Source organism: Thunnus thynnus, chromosome 16 (assembly GCF_963924715.1).
Source record: "Thunnus thynnus chromosome 16, fThuThy2.1, whole genome shotgun sequence".
Classification (NCBI taxonomy): Eukaryota; Metazoa; Chordata; class Actinopteri; order Scombriformes; family Scombridae; genus Thunnus; species Thunnus thynnus.
Genome location: NC_089532.1, coordinates 3732820 through 3753470, shown reverse-complemented (window position 1 = coordinate 3753470; position 20651 = coordinate 3732820). Strand labels below are relative to the sequence as shown.

General features: G+C 40.5%; 1 protein-coding gene across 2 annotated transcripts in view; it reads left to right on the top strand.

Annotated features, from left to right (window-relative positions):
• Positions 1-20651, top strand: part of LOC137200364 (protein jagged-2-like) — a 66818-nt gene that overhangs the window by 27313 nt on the left and 18854 nt on the right. Inside the window, exons 4-14 of one of the 2 annotated variants that reach the window (XM_067615111.1) lie at positions 5326-5580; positions 6456-6516; positions 13619-13749; positions 14682-14801; positions 15005-15118; positions 16393-16506; positions 17948-18061; positions 19202-19248; positions 19876-20049; positions 20143-20293; positions 20437-20601. In XM_067615111.1, coding sequence (XP_067471212.1) covers positions 5326-5580; positions 6456-6516; positions 13619-13749; positions 14682-14801; positions 15005-15118; positions 16393-16506; positions 17948-18061; positions 19202-19248; positions 19876-20049; positions 20143-20293; positions 20437-20601 — 1446 coding nt within the window. The remainder of the gene's footprint in view (positions 1-5325; positions 5581-6455; positions 6517-13618; positions 13750-14681; positions 14802-15004; positions 15119-16392; positions 16507-17947; positions 18062-19201; positions 19249-19875; positions 20050-20142; positions 20294-20436; positions 20602-20651) is intronic. The other variant, XM_067615112.1, reaches the window with a different exon arrangement.

Here is a 20651-nt window from a genome sequence, read left to right as displayed (position 1 = left end):
CTGTGCCAAATGAAATAGTCTAAAACTGGCAGAATTTTTTTTATCAGGAATCAGAAATCTTACCAGCTTTCATTTTCTTGATTGTTTTTGATAGTCTGTGCCACAGACACATTTCGGTTAGATATCCAGCTTTAGCCGCAATAATAAAATCATCTTTTCTTTTCATTCTCGGTGGTCGTTTTGTCAGTGAATCAAATAATAAACGTATCTCGAAGCCTGCACCCAAAAAACTCAGCAGTACCTATTTTAGAATAAACAGAAAAAAATCTGAAAAAATATGAAATATTGAATGGTTTTCTGTCTTTATGTGTCAGCACAGACATAGCTAGTTGTGACCCCTCATTACAGGTTATGGCATTAGTGTGAACATCAGCTATAAGCAGTTAAACTAAAAAATTAGGTTTATCTCTGAGGTTCTTTTCATTTAAAGGAACGAATCCATAAAAAACATTTTGTTTCTTTTTTATCCGTTCATTCATTTGGTGATCCCTCAGATATCTGCCTGCCTCTCAGGATAAGTTGGTACAGATGTTATGTGGAAGGATGGATGGAAAAAATAGTTGTTAGAGAACACCTGGAATCAGATGCCAGAGCAGCAGTCTTCCAGTAACAGTGATTCAGCGAAGATAAGCTGGTTGTCAAGGGTGTTACTTTATTTTGAAAGTATCTTTCCTCTAGGTGGTTTAGTGCCGCACCACCAAACATTTACAGCCATTTGTTGCGCTCTCTGTTATCCTAAAGCAAAAATAATAAACCACCAATGTTCGTAAGATTAGATAAAATTGACCAACATCTCCTGTTTTCACTCTGGATTTGTTTTGCTTGGCGCTCCGGTCGGGTCGGGAAGGGTTAAACACATCAGGACACATAAGGTAAAGTCAGGAAAATTATAATGTGCAAGAAATTGCATTTAATCTATGTTGAAATGCTGTCCTATGATTGCCAAAAAGCCTCTATGATGAATCTTTTTATTTCAGCAACTTGGCACACCTCATCCAAAGAAACACTTCCACCTCAGTAAAGATGTAAATTACCTCCTTTTCATTGCTTGACATAAATCTTGATCATTATATATAATTATATAAGCAGGTTACTACTTTACTTTTCTCATACCATATCTCAATTGTTAGCCTTTGGCAACAAGATATAAATTAGCATCTGACGTTAGTTTTTTCAGTGCAGTTTTCGTGCCAATATGATACCTGACTTTCAGTAACAGTGTCAAAACAATACTTTTTCTCATACATTAGGTTTTTTTCACTTAACAAGATATGCTGTAACGAAGACGCCATGAAAAGAGCAAAACCAACAATGTGTTTGTCCGTCTTTCTGACAGAAGCCCTTAACCCGACGGTTCCCGCTGAAGACGTAAATCTTTGCAACAGCTCACAAATAATACTTTTATTTTTAAAACAGGATAAATAATTTCCTGAGGCAGCAGGGCATTGTAGCTGTTAGCAAAAGTTACTCAAACAGGAGGAAACAGTCCATTTGTTTGGGACTATTTTCGGCTGCAGATGGATACACATTTGGCGCTCTAGTGAATGTGACATTGACTTGAAATAAACTACAGTGACCATGTTCACCATAATGAAGGAACATGTCACCCAGTGCAACGGTGTGGCTCATTCATATGTTTTCAATAGTTTGTGGACAATAATGGAGACATAAGACATATCAGGCTTTGCTACACACACGGTACTTGTAAGTAGGATCAGATAATTGTTGTATGCATGTAGAATATCACCTCACTTACACTTTAAAAATGTTTAGAAATGTTACCCTGTATGTTACCCCGCTGTCCGCCCAGTACATACCCAGTATCTGTGGGTCTCTGCCTTCTTCTGAAGTCCCCCCCATTAGCCAACAGTTCACCAGCTCACAGAGTCAACAACAGCCTCTGTGCTCCTTTCTCCTGCCATTTGTGTTTTGTTTTGAAACAGGCGGGGGCTTCCTGAAGCATAAACAGCTTTCACAAAGCCTTCTTTTTCCTGAGGCCTCTTCAACCTGCTGCCCAGACCTGTTCACTCAAGGCTCCAGCAGTACATACTGTAATACAGGGCAGGAAATGCATTTTATGTCCATTTTTGCCTGATAGACAACAATTTACCAGCTGCTTTGAGGAAAAATCCACACCAAAAAAAAAACTCTAGGTTCCTTGTATTTCTTGGAGATTTTGTTGTTTGGTGACAGATTGGCACTTTGAACCAGTGAAGGCATTTTTAAGGGGATAGTTTGACATCTTGGGAAACATGTTTATTGCTAATCTATTAGCTTAGCTAGTTATATGGTTATGAATCATTTCCTAATGAGACCATATTTTGCATTTTTTTTACACTGTCCATGATTTGGATTGAAAACTTGCTGCTATGATGTGAAAATAAATGTGACCTTTCTAGAAAACATAAGCTGTCAGGTGAAGGAAAAAAAAGTTCAAAGATCACCGCTGTTACAAGTGACCAGCAGTAAAGAGGTCAAAGGTCAAAGCCCCTTAACAAAACTCTCCAGTTACATGCAGCTTGTTGCATCTAAGTAAAAAAAAAAAACCCTAAAAACTGTTTGTTAAAACCAGTTGCTCTTTGTTAAAATAAAGTCTTCTTTTTGATTATAGACAATCATATTGCTCTTGACACGATCAGCTGCTCAAATCTGAAGCCCCTTGTTGTTTATGTAAGCCGGTTTTATATGGCCCTCTCTCTCCTGCTCTCCCTAGTAACAACGGTCTCTCTTAGTGTGTCTCCTCCAGAACAGAGGGAGCTCATGATTGGTCTATATTTTTATATCTAATTGCTGGAGATGAGCAGCAGTGAGTGAGTGCCTGGGTGTTTCAGGTGGTGGGTGTGGGACTGAAATCTGTGGCAGTGTGTTAGCGCGCTGTGAGACTCAGTAAATCAGGACAGTGTGAAAATGGATTCTTATCGGATTTTAACTCTTTTTCTGCAGTGTCAAACTTCAGAAGCTACAATGATGATAATAACAGAGGCTACTTGAAGGAATGTGTTTACATTTCACATAGCGGATACGCTGGAGACACAGTAATTCTAATAAAAATAGAAAAAGGTTAAAATTTTATACTAACCCTACACACCTGGAGCAAAATCCAGTACATTTAATCTAGTTTATAGCTGCACCAGGCTCCAGTACAACAGTTCAGTCATTAAGGGAAGAAATCTGATTTAGAAATCAAAGCATTTGTTCATATTTCATTTTCAGAGCTTTAAATTTGAAGCAATTCATCTGTGTAGGTTAAAGTCACATTCTCCTTCTTATAAATGAAATGTTCAATAAGCAATAAAATAATACATTCAAGGGGTTTTGCTGCTATAGCCATACTAAGTAGCTTATTGTGGCTAATGTTAGCTAATGTTAGCTTACTTAATGTTACAGAGTCAGTGTACTGACTTAATTACTGCTCTACTTATGCTATTATTAGGCTAGCCTAATAGTAAAATGTAGCCATTAACCGTTTTCATGCAATTGTCATAGTTGTGGCTTTTGCTGCTATAACCTTACTAGGTCTTGTATGTATAAGTAGCTTATTGTGGCTAATGTTAGCTTGCTTAATGTTACAGAGTCAGTGTACTGACTTAATTACTGCTCTACTTATGCTATTATTAGGCTAGCCTAATAGTAAAAAATGTAGCCATTAACCGTTTTCATGCAATTGTCATAGTTGTGGCTGTTTAGAAATTATGCTAGTTGTCTGAGGCTAATGTGTAGCTAATAAACATAGGTAACTGCTAGTTTAGCCGTTGGGCTAACTGTTGGTGTCATGTATTTTACACTTTTTCTTTTATTCTTGTAAATTTTCTTGAATCATTACTGGGATTTTACTTCTATGAAGACTTAATGTTGTTCTTTATTGGTAATACACTTTCATTATTGCTTCCAGTCCAGTTCTAACACCTGTCTGCAACCCTCCGTTTTGGATGAGACTGGACCAATCCGCAAATTTTTTGGAGCATTTTCATTCATGGGAAGGCAAATTTTATGTCCCAGGGGAAAATTTTATAATCAAACAAATCTGAAATGAAACACACTTACACTTACAACTGTTGAGAATATTACTACTAAAATTTACCACAGTTCATCTACCAAATGTCCTTTGTCTGCCAAATAATCTCACACATCATCTCTGTCCACTGAATCTCCCAAATTTGGTGATTCTTAATAAATACAATAAACTGGGATTAAGTGTGCCCTTATGGGGTTGAGAATTTTAAGACCCTGCGGCGCAGTGCTTTCCTCAACCCAGCGAAGAAAAACAACACTACAAGCACTGAAGATGAATCCTTCCTTCCACCTTCCAGCTCTGTCTCATCCGGGTTGCCCTCAGCTCTGGATGCAGCAGCGACAAAGCCTGCGGGGTCACGGTGCTTCTGTTCCTTGAGAACAAGCTAAAGGGCCTTTCCTATGTCGCCCTTCCTCGTCTGTTCCCCGTCTCTTATTATTTCCGGCCTGGCTCCGATGGAGTCAGGGCTGGATATCCTGAGAGGTGGAGGCAGAGGGGGAGGAGAAGAGAAGAGGAGGAGGAGTGGGGGGGGGGGGTACAGAAAAGCGTTTCACCAAGCAGGAAAAACTGAAAAAGCATTTCGGTTATCAAGTCCTCGCAGACCTCGCTTCTACACCCTCTTGTTTGTGCTTGCTTAATTTTCCTATTCTTTTCCCCCTTTTTTTCCTCTTCTGTTTTTTTCTTCTTGCACTTTCTTGGTGGGACAGAGAGGGATGTTTGACCGGAGGTTACACCTTCCCTCTGATGTGTGTTAACATGAGGCGTAGCTCGGAGCCTCATGGACTGTCTAATCTCACTAAACACCGGGGTTGTCGGGTCAAATCCCATAACCGGAATCAGTCCTGCTCCCTGGAATGTCATTCAGAATTTTTGTTGTTTCCATACTTCACTATCTAACTGACCCAAATACTTGACCTGTTGAATGTTGTTGGGCTTTCTGTAGTGCTGAAAAAGTAGTCAATTAGTCTATTTTTATTCAATTCATTGCATCATTTTGACGTAATTTATCAAGAAAATGCTTCTTACTTTGGTAGAAGACCTTGAGCTTTGGGATTGATTCATAAAACATGATTAAGAGTCTACAGCTGCCCAAGCACAGCAGTCCTCTGAGCTAAATGCCAGTGTTAACATGCTCACAGTGCCTCTAGGGGTGGCTAATAATCCACTGATTAATCATCAAACATAATCTTTAATTGCAGCCTTTTGTTTTCATACAAATGATGGAAGTAATAACTGATTATATTATCCAAAGTGTTCAGAAGAGTTCATGCCCTGTTAAAGTTTCCGTATTGATTTGTTTGTCTTTGATCCAGATGATGAGCTGCTGATTGAACGCAGCATCTACAAAGGGATGATCAACCCCGGCGAGGAGAAGCAGACGGTGGAGTACAAAAGCTTGATCGCCAACCTCGAGTACACCATCCGCGTGCGCTGCGACGAACACTACTACGGCAGCAAGTGCAACAAAGTTTGTCGTCCCCGCGATGACTACTTCGGCCACTACGTGTGCGACCAGTTAGGGAACCGAGGCTGCATGGAGGGCTGGACAGGAGCGGACTGCAAAACAGGTGAACTAGTCTACAATACATGGGGAGAGGTTTTACTGATTTTAGCTGAAAAATACCTAAAACTAAACCACAAAGACTGACAAAAAGCAGTAGAAGGTTATCAGAAGAGTCAAAAATATAACTGAAAACATCAATAAATATAATCTTTACTCAAACAATTAAGAGATAAGCTCTTCTTTTCTTTTCTTGTACCTCAAATTGCTTGATGCAATCAATAAAACTTTAGTAGATTTTACTCTTCTGTTCATCTTTTACGTTTATCACTTTATTCTTTAACTAAAAGTACTATTTATTAAGGTGTTCAGTCATAAAAATATAGAGAAAGTGCAAATGAGCTGCTTCTTAAACAGAAGTCTACTATTTAAGTAGTAGTAGTTTTCTATTACTTACATGATGTATCTCATTTTTACTCGTCTAAAAGTCAAAATAAATGTTTATGGACATTTATTTTGACTTTATACACAGAGGTTTAAAAAACTCAGCCAGCCATAAAAGAGCACTACACATCAACAATGTTAGTGATCACATGGACGCAGCTTTCTCAGTTTGCCTTCGCTTTGCTGCCCTTTTCCCGAGAAGAGGTTCATGGAAGTTCATGTCAAGTAAGCAAGAATTTAAAGAATGTTTGGAAACTATCGTCACTGCTGGAGATATAGAGCCCTTCGACTTTCCATCAGTGACCACGGCAGAGATGCTCTGCCTTCATGAACAAAGAAACACAGGAAATGAGATTTTAATGATTTGATGGTTTTCAAAACAAAGTGCCTGAAACGAATCCAGAAATTGATTGATTTTACAGTTTTAAGTCTGCAGGTGAATCCATGTTTCTCTCGCAGGGGTTAACGAGTTCAATTTCACTTTCTCTTTCCCAAAAGCCATCTGCAAACAAGGATGCAGCCTCCTGCATGGGACGTGCAACGTGCCGGGGGAATGCAAGTGAGTTGCCTCCGCTTTGTTTTTTGTTTGTTTGTTCCACTTTGTTCACCTTTACATCACAGCTGTCAATTGATATAAAATATGATCTTGTTTGGATGGAAACCCTGCATAAGAGCTTGATGAGGATAACAGTAGTGACACAACAGAGTGATGAGGGGTGGAGGTAGGGGGTGGTTGTTGATAACATACCAAGCAGCCTAACCCCCCTACTTCCCCCCCATCAGTTCTGTGAAGTCCCCCCTCCCATCCCTCCACCTCCATCCCTCAGCTCCACTCTGATCCAGAAGCCATTGTTCTGCTTCCTGTTCTAAAGCTGGCCTGCTCCTGCCCGCACACAGAGAGAGAGAGAGAGGCCTGTTTTTTATGCTGTATGTTTCCTCGCTCGTCCTCCTCCAGTAGCAGAGAGGCACTGTGCCCCCCACTCCCTCGCTCCCCTCCCCTCCACCCTCACCCCCCCCTTTCCAATGTCTGTAGCCCACATCACCTCTTCCTATCCTGGGCCTTGTTATGGCTGGCACTCGCCTGGTAGGAAATGTGGATTCCACCCAATGAGTTGGAGACAACAGGCGGGGATGTGGGGGGGTGGTGGTGGGGGGGGGGGACGACGACCTAAAAACACATAATATAGCATTCAAGAACAGAAATATACATCTGTAAATAAATGATATATTCATTGCAATAAGGAAAGTGAAGCTTTTTTATGTCATTCACTTAATGCACAAATGCTTATCAAAGGAATAGTTTGCTATTTTTGGGTAAAAAAATGAGAAAATTGATTGATTTTGCATAATCACGACTCGGCCGCCACTTTATGCAAACGAGGTCCGTCCAGCGCAACGCAGCCGGCTCACGAACCTCAGATCAAACTATCAAACTAAGCAGTGCTGAAACATACTTTATGTACTGTTTAGCTGTAAAATGAGAAGGTCAGTGACATGGCCGCCATGTTGAAACCACCAGCCAGATCGCTCAGTGGTCTGATGCGTCCAGATATGTCATTGCTGGATTCAGTGTGTCTGCACCGTTACACCCTCGATTCGGATAAAGAAAAGCTCCCCCAAAAAAACCTTTAATGCAGAAAACCTAAGGGATCAGAAATGCAATGATGATGATGTACAGAATAGACCAGATAACAAAATTATACACAGTTTAATATATATAAAAGGAATCTGATCAGGCTAATAGCATTAGCTTAGCTTGAAGACTGGACGCAGGGGGGAAAATCTTGCCTGGTTCAGTCCAAGGTTCAGAAATACGTCTAAAGTTCACTGATTGAGCTAAATCTTGTTCCATACACCAACACAGAGGAAACAACGTGTAAAAGTTGTATTTTTATTGGAGAAATCTAGCAGGGAAAACCAGGTTTCCCTAATCCCTTACCCCCCGGATTACAGAAACCAGGTTTCTTGTTACTGCAGAAAGCTGAACGTAACCAGGTTACTGAAGTACGTGTGAACGGCCTGAATGATGAAGAGGTAGAAACAGGATGAAAACAGTGTTTACAACCCTCCATAACATGATGGTGGAGGTAGTTAGTGCTGAAATACAGACTTTTCTATTTCATTCTGATCAATTTTACCAAATCACCCCAAATAATTACATAGATTGTTTAAGAGAGGACTTCTTTCCCGTTCACGATCAGCTGATGGATTTAGTTGTTTATATTATGAATGAATGATAAAATGACATATCCTTATCTAAGTGGACCCACGTTTTCAAGAGCTTTTTTTTGCCCACATCAGAGTTTGATTGACAGTTTTAACAGCAGCCTAAACGAACCAAACAAGCAGATGTACCAAACAGGTTAAATGTGAAAGCACCATAAAACACAAATTCAAACCGTATATAAAAGGAAATTAAAAAAGATGAATGAATAGAAGGGCGTTTGTGACAGTAAAGGGGAAGTGGAAACTGACGAGTGCTAAAGCTTTAGTCAGAGGAAGTGGAGGACATAATTCTGTGGTATATAAATGCTGCTTCTGGGTTTGATAATGAACATTTTCAGGATTATAACTTTGAGAACATTTGGACTGGAAAATGACTGTATTTATAAAGACACACAGTTTTTTTTTTTTTTAATGTTTTCAGTTTTACTCTTTATTCATGAAACACAGAGCTCGGTAGCTGTGTTGAATCGGATGCTCCCTAAACACACAGCAGTGTACAGTAATATGACTGCAGAGGACTATAAGCTTTTTAAAAAAAGGCTGACCAGCAGCAACTATGCGCACAGGAGAGTAAGCAGCAAGGGAAGAGTAGAGAAATTTAGATTTGATTACATGTGGAACCGAACTGTACATTTAGACAAAGTGGAGCACGAGTGCTTTAAAAAGCCAAACTGCTCACACACACACACACACACACACACAGTGCCAAGTGTTTGGAAATGGTAGGAGAGGAGAGGAGCAGGGTTGGCAGAGGGGAGGGGAGGGTGAGGGTTTTTATACTCAGGCAGGTTTGATTTTGTTAAGATCTTGTAAAAAAAAAAAAAAAAATGAAGCTGACATTTCTCATTGGAAGATTGGAAGAAAGAGGAACACCCTGGAATGTGCCTCAACATGTGATTTGGAGCTTCATCACAATCAGGAACACACAACCTAAGAGAGAGAAAGAGGAAGACGGATACAAAGAGAGAAAGAGGGCTTTGTTGTTGTTTACTTGATTATCGATGAGACATAGATCACATTAACCAGTATTGACATTTTAATAACTACAGTGTAAATGTACGGGGATTAGCTCTACTGCTGGTTTGCACTCAAAACTGATAAAAAAATATACAACTAAAAATAACAGAAAAAATACAACACCTACACGATTAAGTAATAATTAGGGGAAAATATCAGGAAGTGTATGACTCAGGTTGGGTTATTTCCAATGTAACATTTCAGGAAGTGTATATTGATGTTTATTTGTTCTCTGGTTGTGATGGTAATCCTCTGCATCCACTGATAGAAACATCCAAGAAACTTGTTTGTAACAAATAAAAGGAAGCAGAAATGTACCTTCCATCCAGGTTCAGGTCTCAGATGTAGCAGTACCAGTAGTGTTCAGTCAGGTCGGGTCTGAAACACTGGAACCAGGTGTTGGCCTCGTTCACACCTCTAAAGGAAACAGTCAGAGGATTAGACAGGTTGTAAACAAACACCCAGATTAGCCAAATCTATTAAGAAGAAACAAAATCTAAAGGTAAAATTATTACCAGAGCTGTCAGTTGTAATCATCCGTCAACTTTAACCTTCTATACTTACCGTAAGAGATTATTACCAACATTTCAGGTGTTCTCGTTTATGCTTTCACCTCCAAATAAGTGGTTTAGATCATCTGGATAAACAGAAACTGCATCCGTGTTTTTATACAACTTAAATTTTTAAAAAGATGAAACAACAGAAGAAAACAAGTGTGTTACAATCAGGTAATATTTCGAGAATACTGTATTTGATGTTGCCATGTTTCCAGATCTCAACAATCATTTTGACGAGCGTGATCATATTAGATAGAAAACTACAAAAGTAAGACCCGAGACCCCGGTTTGGGTCTTGGTTTGGGTCTTCTTTATGAATAAATTAAGGTAAATTTTATATCAGACAAAGTAAAAGAGAGATATGAAGTAGGAAAAAGAGAAGAGGAGAAACAGAGACTGAAGGGTTAAAGACAGAAAAGCACTGAAGAGAAAGAAGGAGAGAGAAACAGGAAAAAAAGTCTCAGCTTGGCAGAGGAAAACTAAAAATGTGTGTTTGGTATCTTGTTTCTTACACACAGCGCATTCACAACCTACGCTCCCTCATGTGACACTACTAAACATGTAGCTAGGCAACAGCAGGCTAAGTCCGTCCGCTGGATTTGGGCGCGAGGCTCGCCTGTAAATAATTCAGCACACACACACACACACACACACACACACACACACACACACAGCCCCCTCTACCTCTGCCCCTGCCCACTGTCCCGTCCTCTGGGTGTGGTTTGTCTGAGGGGGCAGCAGCGGGGCGGGGGTTGTGGGCAGGCGGGATATTTTCGGCTACGGCTGGCCCCCGCGGCCCCTTCCATTGATGGGGACGGCAGCAGCAACCCGCCGACAGGGCTTGTGGGTAATGCCACCCTTGGCCTGCGGCTGCCCGAACCATTTCCCTGCTCTCCCACACTGCAGCCAGACAGACTGTCCACACTGCCACCGCTGCTGCAGGGCAGCGCCGCTGACCGCAGCGCCGGACAACACCACATACTGTAGTAAACAATACACAGCACTGTCACTCTCTCACACACACTCATACACTCAAACACACACACACACACACACACACACACAAACACACATAACTGAGTTTCACTTACCATGCGAGATCAGATTAAAATTGTTGGGGTCGTGCGTGCAGATGAAGGCGCTTCAGCTCAGAAATTGTGCATGAAGCAAAACTTGTCGTGCATGTTTTTGCATAACCATAACTCGGTTCTGCATTTTTATGATGTGAATCTTTGATGATCACTATCTTATAAATTCCAAGCTCACAATATGTGTTTTAAAGGTGCTGAATTCTTCTGCCTCTTATATGTATAAAACCTCTCTTTAAAGGGGAGATTATCCACACTGTCTCTGGGAAGAGATGTTGCTGTAGAAATGTAGGTTTTCAATGATTTAATATTTGACTTATATCGCGTTTGGAGGCAGAAATCTCAGAGACAGATATCTCAAAACCTGGACAAATAAAATCACAACTGACTGTATGACTAGATTTATTTATTTATGAAGTAGAGAACACATAAATTCACATCAATATGCTGTAAATGTAACAGATAAAGCAAATTTTCAATGCTTTGTCAGGTCGATGTTCCATATTAAAAGTAACAAACACTGCTATTTACACTACTACTACTGTACTTTTTATAATCTGGGTGAAGTGACCCTTTAAAAAAATTCAGTTAAACTTATAGCAGTTCCTCATATTCTTCAAAAACATCAAAATTTGTCCAGTGTGTAAGATTTGGTCTTGTTTGAAATGTTTTGATAGTTTTCATATAAAAACCAAAAGTTTTCAATACCTTAATGTAAGAAATAAGGACATATTTCTCCATAAAAAACCTTTTTTCATCTTAGTAAAGAGGTCAAAGTTCACTTTTGCCTAAATAAACTACAGTCTTAGATTAGCAAAACCAGATCTGACTAGACATTGGATGCCAACTTTAGGTTCATGACCATTTTTGATACTCAGAACCAAAAAAGGGGTCAAGGTTTTAACTCCCTGCCGTGCCAGCAAGGTGTCTGTCACTGTCCTCAGCTACTCAGCGTACTACAGCACATTACAGAGCAGTATATCACTGCTAGTAGAAGTGTTTGGTCGGCATCCATTTTGAAGTGTTTGTGAGCCTGAGTGGGGGGGGGGGGGGGTGGCGGTGGTGTTGGTGGTGGTGGCGGTGGAGGGAGGGGGGTGTAGTTGGTTCCTAAAATAGCCCCCCCGACGGAGAAATGACAGGACAGGTGGGGCAAGGTTACCGCTGGCCTTGGAATAACAGAGTGCTGCCATAAACCAACAGATTAGCTAACCCTCCGCTGGCCTCCCCTTCGAGACGACGACTAAACCTGGTTCCACAAACTCCGCTCGCTCATTCCAAGTTTGACCTCGACAGAGCTCACGACACAGGAAGAGAGGGCTGAGAGAAGACATGCAACACACACATATGACACATGTAGAGAAATGCAACAGCACGCAAGAAAACACCTCCTCCTCGAGTCTGTGATTGAGTCCTGAGAGCTCTGAAACATTTAGTTGAGCTACACGGAAGCACAACTGGTATAATTGATTAATCATTTACTCATTGAAGCTTATCAAATGTGAGAATTTGAATTGTAAATTGACTGTCGGTTGGACAAAACAAGCAATTTAAAGATGTCATTTTGAGCTCTGGGAACCTTAATCTCTTACTAAAGGATGTTTCAGCTTAATTTTAATACAAATAAAGTTTTTTCAGGTAAAATCATGTTTAAATTTCATTGATTCAAGCGCAGCATCCTTACAAATTCTCTCTCGTTTCAAGATACAGACGCTCATTTCTAGTAAACTCTTGCACAAGTTGATTTCTATTGAGATATTCATACTACACAGCCAGATTTTTTTCCCCATCTATCTTAAGAAAAAGGTTTTTAGGACAGATACATAAACATAAATGCATGAGTGTGCTGTATAATAGGACACATGAACACACACACACACACACACACAGCTGTGGAATGTCTCCTGGCACTGTGTGTCCGAAGATTATTAGCCGCAACGAATGTGTCATTCACCTTGATAAAGACGTTCTGTCCGGCAAATTTCTGCTGTGACACTGAGCTGCGACTCCGCTGTGTTTTCTAAACCTTTAAACTCAACATGTTGTCCTGGTTGTAGAAAATTCTTCCCTTTCAGATGATTCAGATGAAACAGTTAAAAGTGTTTTCCCTTTTTTTTTTTTTTTTTTTTTTTTTTGGCACCTGCAGCATCCTTCGTTCTTAAGAGAGTGGGGGGGGTGGGGACATATAACTGGCACGTTGCCCGACATCAAGCGCTCCTCAGTGTGTTCACACATTGTAAAAAAGTATTAAAGTACTTGTTTGTTATCACTACGTTAACTATCGCTGTTCTTCATGGCCAACTCCCTCTGCGTTATGAAGTGCATCTGTGTGCCTGATATTCCCTCAGGCTGGAGCTGTAAATAAGAACACATTCTCAGTGTGCTTGTGAAATAAGAGGCATTTATTTTACCGAAAAATCTACTCAGCCACTGTTGCACCCGCTGAACTCTGTTCCGTGTATGCTGTTATTTGATTAGCAGCGCTGGCACGAGCGCTCCGATCTTTTACTGAAGATAAATTAACAATAAAATACTTAAAAAGAAAGTTTATCGAATTAAAAGAAAACAAGTCAAATTCACAGAAAGAGAAGACTACGGTTTACAGTTTTGAGGGTTTAATGTTCTCTGATCATTCTAAGAAAGGAAAGAAAGTTGGAAGAGAAGAAAGGAAGGAAGGAAATAAGAAAAACAGAACACAGAAGGACAAGGCGTACAGTTTGTATTACTGTTACATAACTATAAAAAGTAATAATCTTCCGTGTCGTGTGTTTTGCAGGTGTAACTACGGCTGGCAGGGTCCCTTCTGTGACGAGTGTTTGCCGTATCCCGGCTGTGTCCACGGTACCTGCGACGAGCCCTGGCAGTGCACCTGTGAGAAGAACTGGGGAGGCCTGCTTTGTGACAAAGGTCAGACGCCCGAAATATGTTTTTATCGTTTATTCTGCTGCACTTTATTTTTCCAGAAAACACAACTAAGCACTAAATCAAAAGGCAGCTAGACTTAAAGACATTTCACCTCATCCAAAAGGCTTCTTCAGTTCATTTGAATGATTATAGACGTTAATTTGTGTATATTCAAGTCACCATGCCTGTGTATCGGTAAGTTTAGCTGACTTAACCATTGGTTTCCATTCTTTTCCACGCCGTCTTAATATCCAACGATCTTGCTTGAGTTGTTGTGATTTTAAAAAAACCTGCAAGATGTTATCCTTAAACAATAACCGAGTGAATGTCTGAATGCGGACTCGATGCTCGGTGTGGATTTCACAACTCGAGCGAGTTTTAAAGGGGTCTGCTTTTTGATTTTCATGCTTCATGGAAATTAATGGAAACCAATGGCTGACTGGAAGAAAAGTGCATTAAAAAATGTGAAACACTACAGCAATGATTTACAAAAACCGTCAACAGTTATTGTGAAGTATGTGTGGTTTTTCAGTGAATGGGCTAAAACATGCAAAATCACTGGTATGCCCCTTTGAAGCTCGCCACATAAGTCACATGAGGACACTGTGTGATCGGTCAAGATGCAGCGAACAGAAGAAAGAAATTAGAAATTACATCTGCTGTGAAAATGTTCTTTGATTGTCTTAATATGCTCTTTGTTAACCATTATTAAATACTTTTTGATGTAAAAAAAAAAAAAAAGACAAAATGAAATGAATATGAGCTGCAGAAGCATTTTGTAAATAAAGTTTTTACATAGCAATCGTGCCATCACTTAACCCAGCTGTATCATCTAACCTTAAATGTAACTGTAAGAAGTTCTGTGTCGTTTGTTAAATGTGTGAGTTAATTGACACTCACAGACCAGGTTAAAATCAGTGTCTGTTGCTATGCAGATCTGAACTACTGTGGGACCAACCGGCCCTGTAAGAACGGAGGGACGTGCATGAACACAGAGCCAGACGAATACAACTGCGCCTGTCCAGACGGCTACTCTGGCAAGAATTGCGAAATCGGTGAGTCTGTAAATCAAATGCACCTTAATCCAAAAGTTCAAAATGCAGGTTTTTTGTGCCACGGCACGTTTCAAGTATTGGATAAATGTGATTGATGGTTTATGGAAATTCCTAATTTTTTCTGTCTCACCGTGGCCCACTCTCTCTTCTATCTGCTTTAAATCTAATCTAAATCTAAATTTTTTTTTTGTTTCTGTCTCTAGCTGAACACGCCTGTGTGTCCAACCCCTGTGCCAATGGAGGGACGTGCCATGAAGTCCCGTCAGGTTTCGAGTGTCACTGTCCGGCGGGCTGGTCAGGGCCGACCTGTGCTAAAGGTGTGTGGCTTTTAGTTTGAAGTCCAGATAACTTTTGACACACTTCACAGATGAGACAAAGTGACTAGATCAGCCAAGGTCAGAGACATATGACTGAAAATGTCTATTTTTCTTCTCTCCAGTCACTGGTTGATCAGGTTCTAAATGGCCACTGATGTTATGTATCAGTTCTTGGTCCTGTATTTCAGAAGGTTTTGCTTTGTGTTACAAGTAAACTAGATCTAGGGTTTATGTATATGGTGTAATATGACCAGGCATACAGGGTGATATGTGAAACTTGATAACAATAAGAGGTTTTGCCATATTGTTTCTACCCAGGTATCTGTTCCCTTAATATGTGTTGGAAATCAGTCAACACTCTTGGGCTTTATTTTGAAATCCTGTAAATCACATTGTAATTCCCTTGAAGCACAGCCAAACACAAGTGGCTTTCTTGCAACTGGTTTATTTGTAGCTTTCTCTCCAAATCCACCGTGAAAACTACAGGCACAAACACACACACACACAGTATAAAGACAAAGTTAGTGAAAATAAATAAAAGCCTCTACAGCATGTGGAAAACAGCTCATCAAAGTAAAATAAAGACAAAAACATGAATTACCTCGTTGGCTGCGTTCTGCAAATAAGGGAATTATCCTTGGTCCTTGAAGGGTCCTTAAACATTTCACAACCACTTAAATAGGTTGATATTTAGCATGTATCTTAGCTGGAGCACATGTGCATCTTTACCTGCTCATTTCTCCCTTCTCACGTACGTCAGAACAGCGCAACTGGCTTTCTAAATAAAAGTGGCTGTTTCAAAATAAAAGCTATCTTAAAATAATACAAAACAACAAAGATAACTGAAATATATTCTAAATGACTCAAGTGTAGACAATGCTGACATTACAAATTACAAACAACAGTTACACACATAATTTTTGCATTAATGTGATGAAGTATCTCAATTTTTCAGATATTTACTGGATTAGCCAAAAAGTCATTCCTATCTGTTTTTTTCATAGTATTGAAGAATTTATTTACATCTACCCACTGTTACATTTGAGTTTTGAGCACTATAGGTGACGTAAAGTTGGAAAATTGAACATACTGAAAGGTTAAACATAAGAAGACCTTCAAATAAACGCTGGCTAACTTAACCAAAGAAGCTGTGGAAGTGGATGAACTTAACCCAGTGTTACCAGTTTTCACTGGTAGCACTGGAGCATACAGTGGACTTCACAGAGAGAGTGACTGTGTTAAAGACGTTAACATCAGTCTTGTTTGTGTTTCAGACACAGATGAATGTGCCTCCAGCCCCTGTGGTCAGGGTGGGACCTGCATCGACATGGAGAACGGCTTCGAATGCCTCTGTCCTCCGCAGTGGACGGGCAAAACCTGCCAGATAGGTACATCTCTCAAGTCTAATTAATCCCTGAATAATTTATTCATATTTTGCAAAGAAAGACAATAATATGAGCCTTTTTTAAATTTTGAATAGGCTTACTTGTGTATGTGTAATTTCTCTTTTTTCAAATAAGATTTTGAGCATTTTGCAGGGAAACAAATACAAATTTATTGTTAAAATGTTTGTTGCATGTTGGATGATATTTTGCTGTGATGAAGCTGGTGTGTTGAACCTACAATGAATGCCATGCGTCCAAATTCACTCCGGGAATCCCATTTGCTTGCAGAGTTACAGCATATCTGTCTGTTTGTTTATGTTGCCGTGTCATTTAACCAGCAGTATTACTGTAGGAGGGCCACTAATTTCAAATGTGTGAGTGTGTGTTTGTGTATACGCACGCCCAACAGAGACACTCGTCGAGTATCATCTGCAACTCGAGCCAGGTGACTTGAGTAAAGCTAAAAATAACCTCCCGCCTGGCAACTGCTAGCCTTGGGACCAAATATACTCTACCGGGGGGTTATCTTTGGCTCCAGACTGGGTGTAACAGGGGAGTATGTACGCTACAGTGAGAAGACGCCTCGGCATAGCAGTTTCCTGGCGACTTCAGCCAGGAAACACTGGTTTTGGAAGAACCAAAAGGCTGTGACTTGTGTTACGGATTCTGATAATTCTCAGAGCGCTTCCCCTTTCATGGAGCAGGGTGGTACCTGGGAGAGAGTGGGATGAGGAGGAGGTCGTGGCAGTGTGGAGGGGGGGAGGGGGAGTTTTGGGAAGGGTTTGGGGGTGTTTAGTTTCAGCAGGCTAACAGGTGCCCCTTACCTCCTGGGAGTAGTATTAATGCACTGTGTCGGTTTATAGTGAGCGAGGCGGCACGACGACCGCGGCGACCGCTGCCTCTGAAACTGACTACTTGGTATGCCGCAGGTTGGCCTTCAGGGAATGCAATAGAGAGACATTAACCCTGAAGGGAAGGGGGTGTGTGGGGGGGGTGAGGATAGAGCAGGGGCGGGGGGCGATGGAAAGCAGGGGAAGAAATAAAATCCTTTCAGACATGAACTTCACCCTGTAAATGTTCTGGCAATTTTACATGTTTGAAAAAAAGAGTTGCATGGCGTCGAATATAGGAATTGAATGAAAGCCAAAAATGAACATCTTGTTAATTTTAACAGTGTTTGAGCGCTGTTAATGTGTGTAAAATAAACAGCAGAAATTTACTTCTCATATCTACTACTGAGATTGTTTTTGGAGGATCTACAACAAGAGCGAAACAGGAACAAGCATCCCCCCAGTACAACTGTTCCCCACAGAGGGAAACAGTTTCAAAGTTGTAAATTTCAGTGTGTTGTACAACAACAAGAAGCAACGCTTGGTGACGGGGCTTCTGAGCAGGTTTCTTCGCTCTCTCACACTGTCTCTCTCTCTCGTCTCCATTTTTACAGACGTTAATGAGTGTGCGATGAAGCCTTGCCTCAATGCTTACTCTTGCAAAAACTTGATTGGTGGATATCACTGTGCCTGCTTTCATGGATGGGTGGGCCAGAACTGTGACAGCAGTTAGTATCAAATCAGCAAATTATTAGTCCCCAAACCTCTTTCTGCTTACTTGAAGCACTATCAGAAGCCCTACCCTCTTTCTTAGCTAACTGTTGTTCCATTGGCATCTGTAGTTCAATGCATTTTCTCAAAAAAGATTGAACTTTCTGAAAAGCTGTTTCATGGGGTTGTCTCTGCTACTGTACTGGACAGTACTAAAGAACAATGGCATTTGTTGTTGCTGAATGCTAGCAAAATAATCTTAGGTGTTTCTTGCTTAACAATGGCAATGGTAGTTAAACTTTTACTATCTAGTACAGTAATCAATATTTATTTGGCTTCAAATATGAATAAATTATGATTTACTAAAGTTACCATTAGGCTGTTATAGCATGCTAATGGCTAAAACCCATGGGATATGTTGTTGCTGAATGCTAGCAAAATAATCTTAGGTGTTTCTTGCTTAACAATGGCAAGTAGTTAAACTTTTACTGTCTAGTACAGTAATAAATATTTATGTGGCTTCAAATATGGAAAAATTAAGATTTACTAAAGTTACCATTAGGCTGTTATAGCATGCTAATGGCTAAGACCCATGCGCTATGTTGTTGCTGAATGTTAGCAAAATAAGCTTTTTCTTGCTTAAAATGGCAAGTTGTTTAAATGTTAGCATCCAGCAGAGTAGTAGATACTTATTTATCATTTCAGAAATAGTGTTGAATGAAACCCTCTGTGAGAAAATCCCCTTACACTAAGTTAGAGATGCTAGTGGAACAAAGGCTAGCAAGCAAAGGGAGCGGGACTGTAGCCTTTCATTTACTCTTCTTTCTTGCCTCCCTGATGGCTGTTCCTACCTGCCACACCCTGGCTAACTCTTCAAGGGTCTAAGACTAAAACTAAAAGCTTTTGCTCGACTGTTGAACTTCTGTTTAAAATCTTTCGGAGAAAATCTTGACTAGTAGTTTGTCTTCTGCAGTTTTGGTTCTGTTCTGCATGTTTCCCCACTTCTGAATCTGCATCTGACATTTCCATCTGCATGAATCACTAATTCCTGATAGAAGCTGCATGTTCCAGCACCAGTGCATGTTCCATTTCCCAGTTTATACCCACCCAAACTAAAAACCTGACATTTTCTCTGTGATTCTGTGATTTCTCACCAGATATGAACAGCTGCCATGGACAGTGTCAGAATGGAGGGACCTGCAAGGTGAGATTCAGAAATGTCAAAGATGTAGATCATATTTATAGCTTTCAAAAACACTGAGGTCTTTGTTGAGTTGAGTTTTTTTAAACGTCTTTGATGTAACATGACACAGTAATAGAGTTGGAACAACATTACTGCTGATGATCTAAGTACCTGTCAAGAATATGCTCAAGGGCGTTATAGCTTTGATACATAGGTTACCACCATGAATTTCCTGAAACGTTTTTTTTTTTTTCCTTTCCCAATAATGGTGAACAAACACAAAATGAAATACAGGATACATTTAAAAAAGACTGGTTCCTAGATAAGACAAGCTCTAAAAAGATTTTTGACAAAAATATTACAATTGCTTATCAAGTTGTTAGCCAGTTAGTTTTCTGTTAATTGACTTATCATTTCACTAATAGTTTTGAAACACTACATAGTCCATAAAATGCCTTAAAAACAAAGTGTGTGAGTGAGCAGTTGGAAAATTTAATTTATTGAGTGATTTTTTCCTGTGTTGCTTGAACAAAAACAAAAAAACTGACTTTTTCTTTTCTTATAAAGAATATTCCTAATAACTATAAAGTGGAACCTCTGATCGTTGTATCATCTGCAGTGGAGTAATGATCCTTGTCTTTGTGTTAGGAGGTGGCCAGAGGCTACCAGTGTGTTTGCCAGCCGGGTTTCGTGGGTCGACACTGCGAGATTCAGAGGAACCGCTGTGCTAGCAGCCCGTGCAGGAACGGCGGTCGCTGCCATGCTCTGCTGGATGGATTCATGTGTGAATGCCCGCAGGGCTTCGCTGGCACAACCTGCGAGGTGAGGGCTGTAAAAAACATTTCAGTGCTTTTACTGCAGTCATATTTCACTGTTGGTGAGAACATGTCTTTACCTCATTGTTTCCATGTGTAGGTGCAGAACGACCCATGCAGCCCAAACCCGTGTCACAACAAGGCCCAGTGCCACAGCCTGATGGGAGATTTCTACTGCAGCTGCCCAGACGACTACGAAGGCAAGACCTGTTCAGAGCTTAAGGACCACTGCAAGACCAACCAGTGTCAAGGTAACACAGCACCTGGAGAATCCTTGGATTTAAGATTTCAGGATATTCTTTAAATGAAGCAGCCAGAAGATGGAAACATATACTTTGCACTCCAAATTTCTCACCTGCTGATTGTCTGTTTCTGCCCCTTTTGTGTCCCAAAGTGATAGACAGCTGCACGGTTGCTGTGGCAACGAACGACACCCAAAAAAGGGTGTGGCACATCTCATCCAATGTGTGCGGGCCCCACGGCCACTGCATTAGCTTGCCTGCCGGGAACTTCAGCTGCTCCTGTGAACCAGGATTCACTGGCACCTACTGCCACGAGAGTGAGTCATTATAAGCTACACACACACACACACACACACACACACACACA